Source organism: Astyanax mexicanus, chromosome 9 (genome assembly GCF_023375975.1).
Source record: "Astyanax mexicanus isolate ESR-SI-001 chromosome 9, AstMex3_surface, whole genome shotgun sequence".
In the NCBI taxonomy this organism is placed as follows: domain Eukaryota; kingdom Metazoa; phylum Chordata; class Actinopteri; order Characiformes; family Acestrorhamphidae; genus Astyanax; species Astyanax mexicanus.
The window spans coordinates 21,044,719-21,061,370 of record NC_064416.1 but is presented as its reverse complement, the minus strand read 5'-3'; the positions used below and the strand labels follow the sequence as shown (position 1 = coordinate 21,061,370).

General features: G+C 37.5%; 1 protein-coding gene across 1 annotated transcript; it reads right to left on the bottom strand.

The window, feature by feature from the left end:
- Positions 1 to 905: 905 nt before the first annotated feature.
- Positions 906 to 14,507, bottom strand: ube2na (ubiquitin-conjugating enzyme E2Na). The gene is made up of 4 exons (XM_007250553.4): positions 14,351 to 14,507; positions 6,413 to 6,659; positions 4,339 to 4,479; positions 906 to 2,259 (listed from the first exon to the last, which is right to left on the bottom strand). Exons 1-4 carry the CDS (start codon positions 14,378 to 14,380, stop codon positions 2,213 to 2,215), a joined length of 465 nt encoding a protein of 154 aa, XP_007250615.1. The 5' UTR covers positions 14,381 to 14,507; the 3' UTR covers positions 906 to 2,212.
- Positions 14,508 to 16,652: the final 2,145 nt, after the last annotated feature.

The window sequence follows — 16,652 nt, the reverse complement described above, 5'->3', positions numbered from 1 at the left end:
ATAAATTATTCTATTTTTTTATTTGTATTTTATGGCTAATTAAAATATTTAATACATATCTGTTTCGAGACCTCTGCAACAATTTGATCAGTGTGGTATTTAAACAATAAATGTTTTTTTTTTATTTTAGTAAAACTTTTTGTGCATAGATTATATAAACTAAGTATTAAAGTACTCATTTATTTTTTTTCTCTTCACAATTGTTTTTTTAATAGTTTAGATGATTTTAGTTTTAATCTACTATGCAGAACATTTTAAACTAATGAAAAAACAGTGAATTTAAGGTGTCCGAACCTTTGATCACAAACACATTTTTATGATTTTTATATATTTTCCCTTTTCTTTTCAGTCTTTTTTTTATTAATCTAAAAGTTTTAATCTCAACAAATTCCACAACTTTAATCTCAACAAATTCCTTCAATTTTAATCAATCCTAGTTGGCTCTTAAATTCATTTAGATTCATTAATAATCATTTATTTAACCAATATTTATAAACATTTGTTTAAAAATTATTAAAGAACTTTTAATGTAACAGCTCCGTTTTCCCTCACACTAATATATTTAATTTTATAGTCTGACTTTATACTTTCTAAAATAGTGTAATTGCCTAATCACCTAATACACGTGAGATTAGTAGAAATGCTTAAATTAGTCTTGAATTAAATATTAACAATATTTAGGCAAATGTATAGGTCTAATATTTTTTTGTCATTAATAAAGCACAACAATTCTGTCAATTTTAGTCAGTCATATTAACCTACATTACCTAATGATTGACAACAAAATGACAAACAGCCTAATTAAAGCCATGTAAAATGTCAAATGCAACATTGTGTTTGTGTTCTTTTATTAAGAGCAACGATACCTCTTCTGGATACACAATCAAAATAATAAACATCCCCAGTCTTATTAATCAACAGATTTTATTTACAGAAAGAACAAAAGTATGTGGACTGTTTTCATGTCATTCAGAAAGCAGGAAATCATTCTCCCCTTTAGAAAGAAGGAATTTACATACAGTGAATCGAGACATGTCAAACCAAAGACCAATCATGGAAATGGAGATAAAGCATTCATTGATCGCAGTCTGCTCCTGCACCCCTAGACCCCCCCGTGAAAAAAAAAAGACCTCACTGCCTGCACACCACCAGTCCCAACTCAACCCACGTTTTGCAAAATAAAGGCTAAAGGGAAGAAACAGGCAAATGAATCTCGATGCACTGGACTGTGACAGACACAGGAGAAAGCACACACCAATGATGGAGTTTAGAGAGTGCAATTAGTACAGCGATGGCAAGAGATCAAAATAAAATACTAACACCGAATACAAGAACAGAATCCTTAAACTAAAACTCATGGTACAATCTCGTTTCTTGTCCGCAGCCAAAAGGTAGAGGGGGGAAAAAGAACGAGAGAGTGAGAGAGGGAGAGAGAGAGAGAGAGAGAAAGCCTATGTTAGAGTCTACACGATCAGCAGTCACAACAGTTAATGTGATTGTGGAAGGCTAGTCCATGTTAATTTAGTCTAACCATTGCCAAAGTCAAATATTTCTGACTTTTTTTTTCTTTTTTTAAAAAAAAGCAAAGCGATGTCTTTTTTTGTTGTTTTCCTTTTTTCCTTCTAGACTTTCTAAAAGAGGAGGAGTTTGTAGTTTGCCAGAAAGGGTGTGTCTAAGTAGGGGCTAATCAGCTGCTTCTTGTAGACAAACAGCATCATGAGAGGAACAGAACAAAACAAAACAAAACAAAAAAATAGGTTAAAAGAAAAATAATGTAAAATGTTTCCCGCCACCCCCCACCCTCAACCTCCGTATGAAGGGACAAGCGAATGACAGCCACTTTTTTTTCTTCGTTTTCTTTTAAACTACACGTTCTTTACAGCAGAGGTCTCCTACAGCCTCCCAGATCAATGGAAAAAGAAAGCCACGTGAGTAGATCTAAATCCTCTGCCCATGCATCATAACAGTAGTGAATCAGGACAAAGACATTTTTTCTTTTTTTTCTGCTAATGTGCCTTTAAATCACAAATTGTATGCAATTATCACTCTTTATTGTTCTCATTAATATATTCTTTGACAGTTGTTTATGATAACATTTGTTTCCCTAAGACTGTGTCCTTTAAATGCAAATGAATAGGTCTTGGCAGAACATGAGGAGTTGTGTTCACACGACTTCCACTTTTTTTCTCTTTCCTCTTCCCCACCTCTTTCTCTAAACTTCAATATTGTTCCCAGCGTAAAGCCTGGTCCATGTCCGGGCTGAAACACACAAACGGCAGAAGAGTTAACACACCTCACACTCAGACACTGGACTGCAGCTAGAACATAAATAGAACAAGACACTTCTTTCTACTGCAGGATGTGTGTTTGAAAGATGAGCCTAATTAGGGACTCATGCTTCCAATCATTCCCCAAAATATCTTCCTAAAAACCTCAATCATGAGCTGAGCTAAAGCTTTTGAGGCTCTAGGAATCAGCAAGAGAGAAATCAGAGAACAAAAATGGCTAAAGAACAGCAGGGGTTTGTGGCTTTTTATTTTTTGAATCACAATGACTAACTGACTAAATTACTCTTTCCCAGAAATGACAGCAGAGATTTAACAGAAGTCCCTCTGACTGGTTCTTAAAGAAGCTTATAAAATTAATTAATATTCTAAATAATGATTTCAAGAAACTACAACACATTGGGCTGAATTAACAATGCAGCATGATACAGACACATGGCCCACCACACTGTAACAGCACACAACAGTACAAAATATTTTATAAGAGACTTGAAACGTTGAGGCAGTGAATTAATTAGCGCTGCAACAAATATTCAAAAGCAATTAAATGTGTGCAAATCTGCATTTAATGCCTCATAACTACATTCTTTCCTCATTTAGTAGGGGAGAACAGGGCGCAATGTAATGCAATAACATGTCGATTATCTGTAAATTATTAGAGATTTGTTTTTAAATAAATATGTTTCGGAAAAGGTCATTTGAGCTTCAGTTCAGAGCATTTTACTCCCTCTTCTACCATTGAGATCAGAGCCTGGTCTCTTATAACTGGAAAAAGCTGCCTGGCATTGACGCAAAGATGACCACAGAGCTTATAAACAGGCTTATAGATATATAGCTCTAGAAAAAAAAATAGAGACCACTTCAGTTTCTGAATCAGTTTCTCTGATTTTGCTATTTATATGTATATGTTTGAGTAAAATGAACATTGTTGTTTTATTCTATAATCTACGGACAACATTTCTCCCAAATTCCAAATAAAAATACTGTAATTTAGAGCGTTTACTTGCAGAAAATGATAAATGTCTGAAAAAACAAAAAAGATGCAGAGCTTTCAGACCTCAAACAATGCAAAGAAAACGAGTTCATATTCATAAAGTTCAGAGTTCAGAAATCAATATTTGGTGGAATAACCCTGTTTTTAATTACAGTTTTCATGCATCTTGGCATGTTCTCCTCCACCAGTCTTACACACTTCTTTTGGATAACTCCTCATTAGGCCTCAGTGTTGTAGGACACAAGAGTAAGTAAGTGGTATTCTGTAAGGGTGAATGCATGTTGGCCTTGGTGCGTGTGTCACACGCTCAAAGCATGAGACTTGAGTACGCTGACTTTATGCTTTACACTCCTGGTGTAAACATTCAAGCAGTTCAGCTTGGTCTGATGGCTTGTGATCATCCATCTTCCTCTTAATTATATTCTAGAGGTTTATAATTTGGTAAAATTCCCCCAGAGCTGTATACATTTAGGAAGCAGGGATATTGCAGTTTACTAGGGATGAAACAATTACTCAACAAAGTTAGCCTAGCCCCTTTCTAGCTGAAATGCTTAACATATTTCCATTTACCCTCCCCTACATAAAACATATATAAAAATAAATATACAAAACAGGAGATGCTAGACTGACGCTGCAAACGAAAACGTCACCAATCATATCATATCGTTTTCTGCTGTGTTGTTAGAACTGTGTGCTTGTTAATTAACATAGCACATTTTGTGAAGAATTAGTTTCTAATAGAAGACTAAACAACGTTAGATTTTATGATAATTGACCTTTGATTAACAGCTGCAGCCCTAATTAAAATAAGCCTACTTCTCACTTAGTGTTTTAGACTGAGATAAGTGTGGCTTGTGGTGGGCCATGCATCCTATTTAATAATAGGCTTGATCTCTTAAAATGAAACACACTGCTTCCTGATTATGAATGGAGCTGTTAATATACACCGGCAAGACGTAAGTTAATGTCAGTGTTATTACATAAGATGCTGCTCCTGTAGCTCATAAAATATAAAGCAATAGACCAATTACCTCACAATAAATGATTGGCACCACCCACCTGTTTCTATGGCTTGAGCTTCGTTGGTCTTCCACTGCTCTGCAACATCGTTTGCTAGAGGATCATCAGGGTTGGGAGCACTTAGTAATGCCTGGATTGATAGCAGGACTGTGCGGATCTGCAAGGCTGGGGACCACTTATCTGTAAAATGTATTATGGCAGAGGGGAGGGGGGAGAAAGGGAGTGAGACAGTGAGTGAGAGAGATATGATGAAGGGGAAAAGTAGCAGCCAGCTGTCTGTTTTGAGAACAGTAAAGTGAGGCATGTTTAAAATACATGAGAGAGAGAGAGAGAGAGAGAGAGAGAAAGCACAACAGAGAGAGAGAGAGAGAGAGAGAGAGAAAGAGCACTGTGTGGAGGTTTATCACTCTCAGTCAGGTCAAAAGTGTAATCTGAATGGCTCTTCATCTTTTGAGAGAGATTACAGAGGCAAATCCCTCTCTGCATTCTTAGGTCAAGCATGACAGAAAGGGGGAAAAATAACATCCCAAAATGCAAACACAGTGAGCCCCAGACTCACTTTCCCACCCTCAGGCTCTCTCAGAGAGACTGCACTGCGTGAGTAACATCAAATGGAAATCCTAAATCATTCATCTGTGTCAGACTTTCCCGCCGTCTACAGTACAGAGGGGCACCCTGGGAATCAGGTTTATATCCTAGCTGTGCCATGTGACTGAGACACTACACTACAGCTATACTGTGCTGGTATACCTGAGCACCGTTACTGTTCACAAGGTTGTGAATATCCATGTTTGATACCCAGGTTCACCAAGCCATCACTGTTTGGCCCTTAAGAAAAAGTGCAACAGCATGGCTGACCCTGCACCTGGAACATGACCTTCCAAGTTATAAACTATAGCTATATATGTGAAGAGAACACCATCAGTGTACTATGCTAGTATAAAAAATATAAACACAAAGCAAAGAGCCTGCCAAGTTTGAATGGCCCTGAAAAGGTGGTTTTCTGCCCTTTTTAAACTCAATTTTCAGTCAATGAACCCACCATCTCACTAGGACTCCACCTTTCACTTGTTCTTGAGGACAAGCACAAGGCTCGTCGGTCAGCCACTACTCCCTTCAAACTGACATGAATGCAGAATTACTAGGCTTCCAACACATTTAAGAGTTAAGCGCTGGATCTCCAACTCTGATACATCACAATAAAAGTGAGAAGGGGACAGAATGCTTTCTCAGGCACTGGCTGCTGATGCCAAAGCAGCAGGACCCCAGATCCACACACATATATATATATATATATATAAAAAAATGAACAAAAACAATAGCAGGTCCGCTCTGGGCTTATGTACAAACTTGTGTGCTAAAAATTTTTTTTAATTAAACAAAGACAGTTGCCAGCCTTTAAGTACAGAATGCAAGCCCCACAATTTCTGTGCTATCGACCTGGCAGTTCATTCACACTGCAGTTCAGGCACATCCATCACAGCTACTTCAGGTGCGCAGGGTCACAAAAGGTCAGCTGCAGCAGAAATGTGCCCAACACTGCAGCAGCTTCACTGCCACATCACATCAGTCCCACCCCTTAGGGGAGCAGAGAGACTATACCTGTTAATCTGCTATATACCTACACTGCTCTAGTCCTGTCACTATAGTTATACCATTGACTTATTATAAAATATATATAGACAACACTTCCAATAATTTCTGCAGACCTCATATTTGCCTATTGTGTTTACTTAGTGCGAACAAGCTGGTGTGTCAAATTTGTTTAAAACCATATTCCGAATCCAATATCTAAAAATATATATATAAATAATTAAAAGTTCATGTGTAAAAGTTGTTTTTAAACGCATTATTATGGTACTGTATTGAATTTATTTTTATCAGTGGCATAAAATGGTCCTAAAACGACAAATACACAATGTACAGACCATTAAAATAATTTACAGCACAATATACATTTCAAAGAATTTGGGTTTTCTGGCCTGTATCATTATTTATCTTTTTATCTAGTCCAAATATGTAATATAAACAAAAAAGCAAACCAAAAGCATTATGAGGGCTCCTATAAAGCATCACAATCAAATAAATTTAATTACACATTTCAGTTCCTTACCTTTCAAAATGTCTAGACATATTCTTCCCAGCTTGTCTACGTTGGGGTGATATATTTTGGTCATGAAGCGTACTTTAGGAGCTGCCATGGGGTATTCTTCAGGAAGAAAGAGTTCAAGTTTAAAAGTCCCTCCCTCAAAGGGGGAGTCCTGAGGTCCAGCGATGACCACGTGAAAGTAGCGAGCGTTCCCCTCATCTGGCTCTGCTTTAATGCCTGGCACTGGCTCTGCCAACAAACGTTGGGTTTCCTGCACAAACATACACAACAATAAAAGAGGAATGAGAATACTGTTTGAAATAGGAGTTAGCTTAAAGATGCCCTAGAATAAAAAACTGTATCAAAACACACAGTGTGCCTTGTGAAGGAGCCAGAGTTGAGACTTTAACACCACTAACCAGTTACCCCTCTCCCAATCCAGTACACTGCAGAACAAGCATACAAAACTAACAAAACTCTGATCTACACAGTAAAGTTCTGTAAATAAATTTAGCTGGGGTTTAGAATTTGACAGCTATTAAAAAAAAAGTGGATTCCGAAAAGCAAAGAGAAGCAACGCACATAACATTAAATACATTTTATTACAGAAGCCCTGCACAATGATGCATTATCAAGTTTATACCTACACCTGGTACCAAACATGATGCCATCAGGTTCACATTTTCCTGCTCCAGAGAGCCTTTTTCTACTGTCAATACTACTGTCAACTTCTTTGCATTCGCATGTGTGTCAGCAACGGGTCCAACTTTAACTGAATACATTTATTAGTACCAAGTCCTCAAACATTTTGTTGTTCAGTTCATCTACAACATACAAAACATCCCTTAATAACAACTTAAAATGCAAAAAAGTAAGACTGGAATGCCCAACAGCACTAAACTGAAGTTATATGAATGCTGATAATTCTACAGTAAACAGATGTGGCTTGGGTAATTATCAATTGTCAATTATGGACATTACTCAATCATCATGATTGGTGGTTTTGAGCATCTTTAATTTAAATAAACACTACAGATGTTCATTTCACTAGTCTGTGCTTTCCACATCTGAACAAGGCCCCAGGCACTACACACTCCGTCTATGATGGCTGTGCTGTTTTAAAAGGAAAAAAGCTAAACCAGCCCCATCTATTGAAATACACCAAACACACAGACACACACACACAACTGCTCACCATAGGAGGGGAAGGGATGTGGCATGTACTGGCATTCACTGGGGTTACAACACGGATATCATTTTCAGTAAACAGGAAAACACATTCTATATATGGCTAACCATTTTACCAATGAATTTGGTTATACTGGTGCTACTCTCAAAACTGAGATTCAGCTTTATAGTTTCAATACATTTGAAACATCATACACACAAGATGCACAGTCTAACATATGGCAAGCCAGACAGCTGGCCCTGTAGCTGTCTGGTAAAAATAACAGTATAAATAAAGGAACTTTACATTAAAATTAATGATGGGTAATGTTCAAAACTGTCATCCAGTATAAGGATTCAATGATAATAAAAATAAGCATTCTTTTATGTGATATACAGTGCCATATATAAAAAAATAAGAATGCAAACATTTTACCAGATCCCTACCCCTATCAATGAGTCAGCAAGGCAAGGTATTAATCATTTTAAGACTTTAGTAAAATTAATCATACTGGGCCATATAATCTGCCTCTGATGGTTTTGCTATGGAAAAAGCATTACAAAAAAACATTTATGCAAATATTAACTTGCCACAAATTTGAAGATTTAACTACAAAAAGAATGACTAGTAATGTTTAGCTCTATGAAATATACTTTTAATTATGTGTCTCTAATGAATCAGGATGTATCTTAAAAGTAATTAAAAAACGTATCTGCAGTGATTGGGTATATTTAGACATAGCTGGTGTGTTCCCCAAATAAAAAAAAACACCATTCTGCAGTTTTGGAATAATTTATGAAAAGCACCAAGATCAACAAAAGACTAGACTGCACACAGCAGAAATTAAAACAAGCTGCTTGATGAGCCAATAATCGATTGACAGAAGAGCTGGTACAGCAGAACACAGCCGTGAGACACAGAGAAAAAGAGAAGGATAAACTCAAGCTAGTGCAAACAGAGGCCCTCAAACCAGACTTTCTGAAAGAAGTTCATTTAGTCAGGCTCATAAAGAAGCTGTGGTGCCTAATATGGATGCACCAAATATTCAGCAACTTAAATTAGTGCCTTAAAATGGAACCAGAAGAAGTAAAGAAAAAACTAAATCATTTATACCAAACAAAAAGATTTTTTTTTATCTGCAAAACAAAAAACATGTAGGCTATTTTATTTATGCAGTGGTGGAAAATATGCAAAATTAAATGGTATGGTATTCTGCCATTATGAGGTCATAAGAGAGGGATGGTGCAATACTATAAGTAGGAAAATCATTATCATCATTGTCAAGTCCACAGTTCAGGAATTCATCTGATAACACAATTCAACCAACAATAAAACTGACATGGCAACATCCCAAAGAGATGATTTGATAAATTACAGACAAGCACAACATCTGACAATCCAAATCAATCAAAGCCCAAACCAGTGTGTGTGTCTGTCTCAAGGTATACAACACATGATCTAAAACTAACAAATATTTCTCTCTCAAAACAGACTTGGGTCAGTGTTTCACTGAACAGTAGCACATTTGACAGAAACAAGCTTTCTATCAAACTCAATTAAACTAAACTGAACCTAAAATGTCCACAACTGTTTTAGTTAAGCCTTGTTGGGTTCTACCACCTAATTAACTTGTCAGTCATCACTGAAAAAGCAATATGCAGTCAAATCCAGCAGGCGAGGAAATAAAACACTACATAGTGTAAAGTGTAACCGTTTAGACTTGCAGCTGAGAGTTCTGCTCTACTGTCAGGCACCTGCAAAATTTCACACGTTAGACCATCCTCACACGTTTTGGAAGACCCTGTGTCAAGATGTCCTGATCACATGATCGGATCGTGGACATCCCTACCCAGTGTATTAACAACCTCAGCATTTAAATAATGTCCCAAAAGAACAGATGGATCAATCAATCAGCTATGTACCTGTACCAGTTTTATTTAAAAATTAAGGCCAAATACGTGATCGGTTAATAATATATCCCATCTGGTCAAATCTTTTGATCCATCTAAAGCACAAATTGCTGCAACAATGCATGATACCACAGTATTCAGCTGTTTCTTGCTGAACCACTTGAAGGAAGTACAGAACTAGCGCACAGTTGCAGAACCTGATTAAAGCCAGTATGGAAATCCTGTATCAGACTGATGTTTGTAGACTGTAAAACTAACAAAACTAACTAAACACAGATATTGATATTTTGTGAAGGGCTAGAAGACCTCTTAACCTTTACAGGTAAACTAGGTACTGCCTCATCGTGCAGTGCTCATAAGATTAAATTTTACATTTTGAAATCAACTACAATTAATATCTGTGGACCATTAACACTAGTTGAGAAAGTCTGTGAAAAACATATTCTGTACAAGAAACAAAAATTGACCATTTAAATAATATGCCTGTTACTCAAATTAACATCTGTGGGATTTTTAATTCTGAAAAGAACTTGCATGGCTGGAAATGAGTTTTAAAGATTACTCAAACCTCAAACAACTTAAACCACTGCAATTTACCAAGTAAATACATGTGAAATACCATAGTAGTGCAACTGTCTTCTTATTTTACTATTAACACAGTTATTACACATTTAATATTTATATATACAGACGACACGACAATTCAAATCTTAACGTACAAGGTTAACATACAGGGTTGAGCAATATGATAAAAAAATAAATGAATAAAATAATTTCACAATTCAAGATATTTTCCCCCAGAACAAGTACAGTGACTTTTATAGTTAAGCGAAATGTACAGTTGGGTCAGTTTAAGGAAAAATACATCAACATACACAAAAAAAAAAAAAAAAAAATTTCATACTGACTACCTCTGTTATCAAAATCGAGAAGTAAAATACTCAAGGTAAATGTTTATTGATGTCAAACACCTTTATTCTGCATTCTCTATGAAGCACATTTCAGAAATGTGTCAGTTTTAGTCAGGCACAGTACAAACTGCTAGCTAGACTTATAATTTAAGTACATGAAGTTGATCACAACATTGGCTTTAATGGGATTCTGATGCCATGTGCAAGATCCAACTTTTCAGCTAGATATTTTGATCTGAAGTTAAGTTTTCAACTACATTTAAATCATGAATGAACTTTAATGTAGCATTGGCCTTTATGAAAATTGTCCAGCAGAGTCAAGTACTTGGACAGTACATTTTGGACAGTCATCATTTTTGTACTCGCATGAACTATTGTGCAATACAATTATTTGCTCCATTTTATTTATAATCAACATCTTAATTCCTAACAACTAGAACAAATTACATCTGCTTATCATCAAAAATGGTTTCTGGTTCTAATCAAATCTTCCCACATGCAGTGGTTTTAAAAGTTTCCACTTAGAACACAAAAGATGAAGAAACGACCAGCTGTGCTTCGATTTTGTTTTTTAGGCCAGTTCCCATTTTGCAGCTAAAAAGAAAGAGTGATGCAGCTGCTGCCAACAGCCCACAGGTGCAAGTCAGCCCACACATCACTACCTGCAATGACTGTGATCCTGAGTACCGCTATACTGCGGGAGGTGGTAGCCATTATTAGGAGAGTGAGACGGAGTAACCTTCAGGGCCTTTGGAACCACACACCCACATGAGTAATGAGAGAGCGGATCTGATTTCACCTGTGGAATGCAGGAGTCTGTAGACGTGACACATCGGAGAGGTGTACAGCTTGATTAGCCACTCTCCGATGCTCTATTGTGTAACCTACCCCCATCCGGCTCAACACCTCTGCATTCCAATAGATCATCAGCTATAAAATGACCCTCAGCCGAATTAGTTCATTTATATAATGCTGGAGTTATTTTGAGACATCAACTACACTACGTGCAAATCCTGATCATTACATTTCCAGAGATTAAACAACAGCTCCACTTATCTAATGACAAGGAGTATATTTACATGTAAACTGCATGATTCTGATTTGCAAAAGTCAGCTAGAGCAACCAGATTTTATAAAAAAAAACATGCCGTATGAAACTTATGAAGAAAACATGTAGTCATTTACTGGCCAATACATATTTGGTAGCGCATAAGACTACTTTACATTAAATAGTTGTCATGCTTATTTCCCTGTTGTATTAAGATAGAATTTTCGAACATTTTTTCTGTTACCATATATCTGCAGGTATTGGAAATTATTTGCAGCCTGAGCATCAAGGTCTACAAACACTGAAAACACACTTGCATAGGTCATGTTTTATGTAAGACGACAATCAAAAATATTTAAAAAAATGGGAAAGCTTATTTTATGCTACATAAGTATTAAATAAACAAAATAATAAAATCACAACTTTTAGTCTGGCCTATTAAACTTGAAAAAAATGGCATCCAGCTCCTGTAGCTCATTTGCATGCATCATAGTCAGACGACAATAATTTCTGCATTACGTTCATCAATCTATGCACACTAGTAGAGTTTTAACCTGCATGATTACAGGTCAAAATGTGATGCAAAATATTTTAAGGGTACAGTGTAAATGCCCTTGATAAATCGGTGTCATCACACAAATTCAACATAACCTCATCTGCATTAATTACTAAAGATAACGCAAAAAAAGAGACAGATATCACTATCATACAGCCGCACTGCTCATCCCCACAACACTGATGAATAAATGAATTTGGTGGTTGGCAGGTTCCTGTTCCTTTATTCAAAATACCCTCAAGAGAGGAAAATTCCTGAAATATTTCAGATAGTCCATGGACAAAACCATGCAGAGAAAACACAGACAAGAGAGGGGCTCCCAATCCCAGTCTCACGCTTAAGGTCTTCATGTTCCCAGCCCTCCCACACCCACACCAACAGACCACAATACTGGTGATGCTCAGTGCATACACAATATCCAATTACTGCTACAAGAGCATGGGGACTGAACAAAGAGCATACAATAAAATAAGAGGAACATGCAGATAGCAAAGTAGATATTTTTAATTAACAGACACTTTAGGATTTTTTTTGTGACCTGTTTGCCATGACTTAAAACATAAAACTCATGTGTCAGGACACTATTTAAGACTAAGTCAATTCACTTGACTGTTGTTGGTACTTTAATCCATTACATTTTAATTAATTTCATTTTCATATTGTTCATACACGTCACACTGCAGATTGTACGATGCATCTGCTTATACTGTTGACAGCGAAATCACACAATCATACTTGCCCTTTAGACAATCTGCAACTCTTTTTTAGCTTTTACCTATGCAAAAATGTTATAATATCACGGTTTTTATTTTGTAACTGTGTGTAACTGCGCCATTTCTGTAGTTATCAGGGTCTATTGCAATATTTGAACTGCCTCTGTAATAAGGCTAACAAAGTGATACTAGCTATTTAACTAGCTTATCAGTCTAATCATCCAGTTAACCTTCATGCATAAAATGTGTTGCATCTGTTCTGAAGCGTGATATCATTGTGTTATTTTTGAAGTTATGTTAAAAAAAATCAGATAGATCAGATTATGAGAAAACCTGTTTTGGAGGCTTGTGGAAATGAAGGTGCGGCACAGGAACATCAGGCCTGCTGACACTGAGCTAGCAGCTCATGGGTGTAAGGACCAGGCCAACACTAGCATCAGGACACGCCTTTATACCAATACAGACTTATTGATTATATTATAGCATTAAAAACATTAAGAATAAATGTGGAGCGGTGTTGAGCTGGTGGTGATCTTTCTCTCCAAGAGACAAATCTGAAACGAGGCACCCCATCTGACGGGTTTTTATAAACCAGCCATTAGAGGCTTGTCTGCAGAGGCTCGTAGAGCGGTCAATAGCCACGAGCTCGATCTGAATATTAATGTAATATTTCACTTAGTTAGCTACCTATAGCTTAGCTAATTAATCTAATGCTGTGGTGATTCTCAACTTGCTGTTAGCTACTGAAATAACGAAGGCGCTGTGCTTTTATATTCGCTCAGACATAACTAGCTAGCTAGTTAGCTTGGCTAGCTAGCTACATTACAAGGCACCTACAATGACATTCGGCTACTTTTAGTTTCGAGCTAGCGTTAGGTTAGCTAAGCTAGCTAAGGCCTAGCGCGGAAAAAGCTGCATAGCTACTAAAACTGGCTAGCTAGCTGACTATGCTAAGATAAGCTAAGCTAGGTCTACAGAGCGGGCGGTACACGAAGCGGGGTTTAACTACTAGCGATTACTTTCATTTAAGAGGCCGTGGCTCATTTACTGTGTGTTCATATGCGACCTTATTGCACATTAAAGCACCCTTGTGCTAAGATTATTAACTCTAAGTTATCAAACTAAGATTATGATTAGCTAACTAAGTATATTACTGCCCTGTTAGCCACACAGCTAGCGTTAGCTAGGCTTCAATCGATGAATGGCAGCAGTCAGTTAGCTAACCTATCTTAGATAGCTAATGCTAACTTAGCCAGTTAGCTAGCTAGCTAGCCTGACCGTCAGTTTTAAGTTAGCAAGCTACCTTGCTTATTCGCTCTCTCAAACCCCGGTAATCTGCTCGCTACCGTCGCGTTTAGCTGATATTTTAAACGTTTATGCACACGAGACGAGCCTCCGCCATTTTCGCTGCTCCCAGCCCGCCGTGCGTGTATTTTTAACCCACCCATATTCGGGTGAAGCGGAGAGGTGAACGGAAGTGTCTGGCTAACAAACACTAGCAGCAGGCGCAAACAACGCCAGCCAGCCCAGCCGCCCGCCTGCTCGCTCTCAGCCGCACCGCGTTGCGCTGCGCCCCGCGGCCGTGTCGGACTCGCCCGGCTTCCCGATTCAAGAAGCAGGAACGAGCTACTCGCAGAAAATCCGCCTCACAGTTACCTTGATGATCCTGCGGGGCAATCCTGCCATCTTGTCTTGAATGCGGGTTTTTTAGCTTCGTCTCTCGGTGCCTCTTCCTCTCAGAGACGCAGTGAACACGCCCCCCAGCGCTGCGTCACTCTCCAGCACTCCGCCGCCGCCGCACACCCGGCTCACCCTGGAACATGTAGTTTTACCCACCCGCTCAGTCCAGCGCCATTTGACTCCTTCATTCCGCCTGAAAACACGCACACGTTTCAGTCCTGCAGAGACCAGCACGCATTTAACGACGTCTCAGCGTCAAACAGTCAATTACAGTCTGTACTATTGTTTAAGGCTTTAGTCACTTTATATATAATGGAGAGAGCACAAGACCCATCCAATAAAAGTAAAAAAAATACAGTAGCATGAAAAAAGAATTCTGACCCCCCCCCCTTTTGTTTTTGCCTTTTTGTCATTCTGATATGTTTCTGATTATCAAACAAATCAGACATAGATAAACTGAGTAAATATAAAAAGGCAATTTTAAATGATAATTTTATTTATTAAATGTCTTATTCCATCGTTTTTAGTTCATTTTAAAATGTCTATTATGAGTGAAAGCCATGTGAGCCGTTTAAAAAAAACTAAAAAAAACTAAAAAAAAACGGAGCGCTCTAGTGTTTCTGTTTAACTGAACTAAGTTGGTCTCTAAACAAAGACAGGATTTCGGCTCTTGCTCATGAATATTCACACATGCAAACATATAGCTTCTGATTAGCTAACAGCACTGCAGCAGAAATCGCCTACCTGCCTTACCCTCACAAAGATAGATTGCCAGGTAAAGTTAACCCTTAAACTTCGGCTAACCTCAGACTCTCAGCGTAGGCCACATAGGCGAGCAGCCCCGCGGCCAAAAGAAACGCTATCAAGAGCGGAGGCTGCCCATCACCCATCACCAACCAGCACACCCCACCAATGCCCAAGCATCTCTAAGCCCCCCACACCACACCACACCCCAACCCCCCCCCCCCCCCCCTCCCCCAGTAGAAACAGTTTCTTCAACAATCCTGCTAAAACATTCAGCTCAAGACCAGCTGGGCATTCAGATAAAAACATACCCTATGCTGGCAGACTAGCTTAAAAATAGCTCTTGACATCCCCTTCTACAATACTTGGAAAGTAGCAAAAAAAATGGAAATGTGACATAATCGGCAGGGAGGGTGTGTTTATTGTTTGTGAGATATTACATATTTGTGTTGAATACATTTATACTCCTGCTTAATAAACAAATGTTAAAAGAAAAAAGTAACTCCTGACTAACACAGAATATGTCTTTTTTTCTGGATGACCAGCTGTTCTTGAGCTGGAATTTTGGCATAAAAAAAAAAGAAAAAGCAGATATCTCATTACTTTAGTCCATATAAAGTTTTTTTATTTTTATAAAATAAAATATTTTTTTACTGAAAACCACACTGTAAACTAGTTTTAATTTAGCTGTTCATATTGCTATACTTTATTAATCCCAGGGAGATTTGCCCGCAACTTTTTCCTCCTCATTTTTTAAAGTGAAATAATACACAAAGAGGACAAAACAATTAGGATTACACATATGGCCCAGCCCATTCCCTACCCCATACTCTAATCACTCAATACATCTCAAAGTCTGTCCATTTGCAGGAATTTCTATATTGCTAAATTAGTTCTCATTTCTAACTCTTCTATGTTGCTATGGCTACTAATGATGCAATTAACAACTGAATAACATCCACTTCCACAATCAATTCTAAATGTTCTATGTTGCTGTGGCTGTTTATTACCTAATCAGCAACTCAATTAGCATTCTTCCAATTTATTTTATAGTTATAACTAACATTTTAAATTACATGATTGTGTACAGCAGTTTAAATTGTTTCAGACATGTAACAGACATGATGAGAATCTGTTAAAGTAAAATCTTTTTAGATTGATTTCCTCTGAAAGTTAAATGTTGTTATTCCTTTTCCCGTAAAGATGTTAACTCGGCACAGATGTGTATAATTCTATATTGAGGAACTTTTGGAATGTGTCACCAGATCAAAATCAAATCATGTTACAGTCCGGGTCAAATGAGGAAACGTCATGAAGTACTCAGCTGATGTAACAAAGTTAAACATGTTTTTTTAAAGGTGGCCTGAGATCTGCATGACCTCAGAACAAAAAATGAGCATAGAGTCTTCTAAACTCTTATAATTTTCTATTTTTTTTTATTTGTGGTTCAAAAGTGAGAGACTGAGGTAGTGCTGTGTGTGTGTGTGTGTGTGTGTGTGTGTGTGTGAGTGTGTGTGCGTGTGTGTGTGTGTGT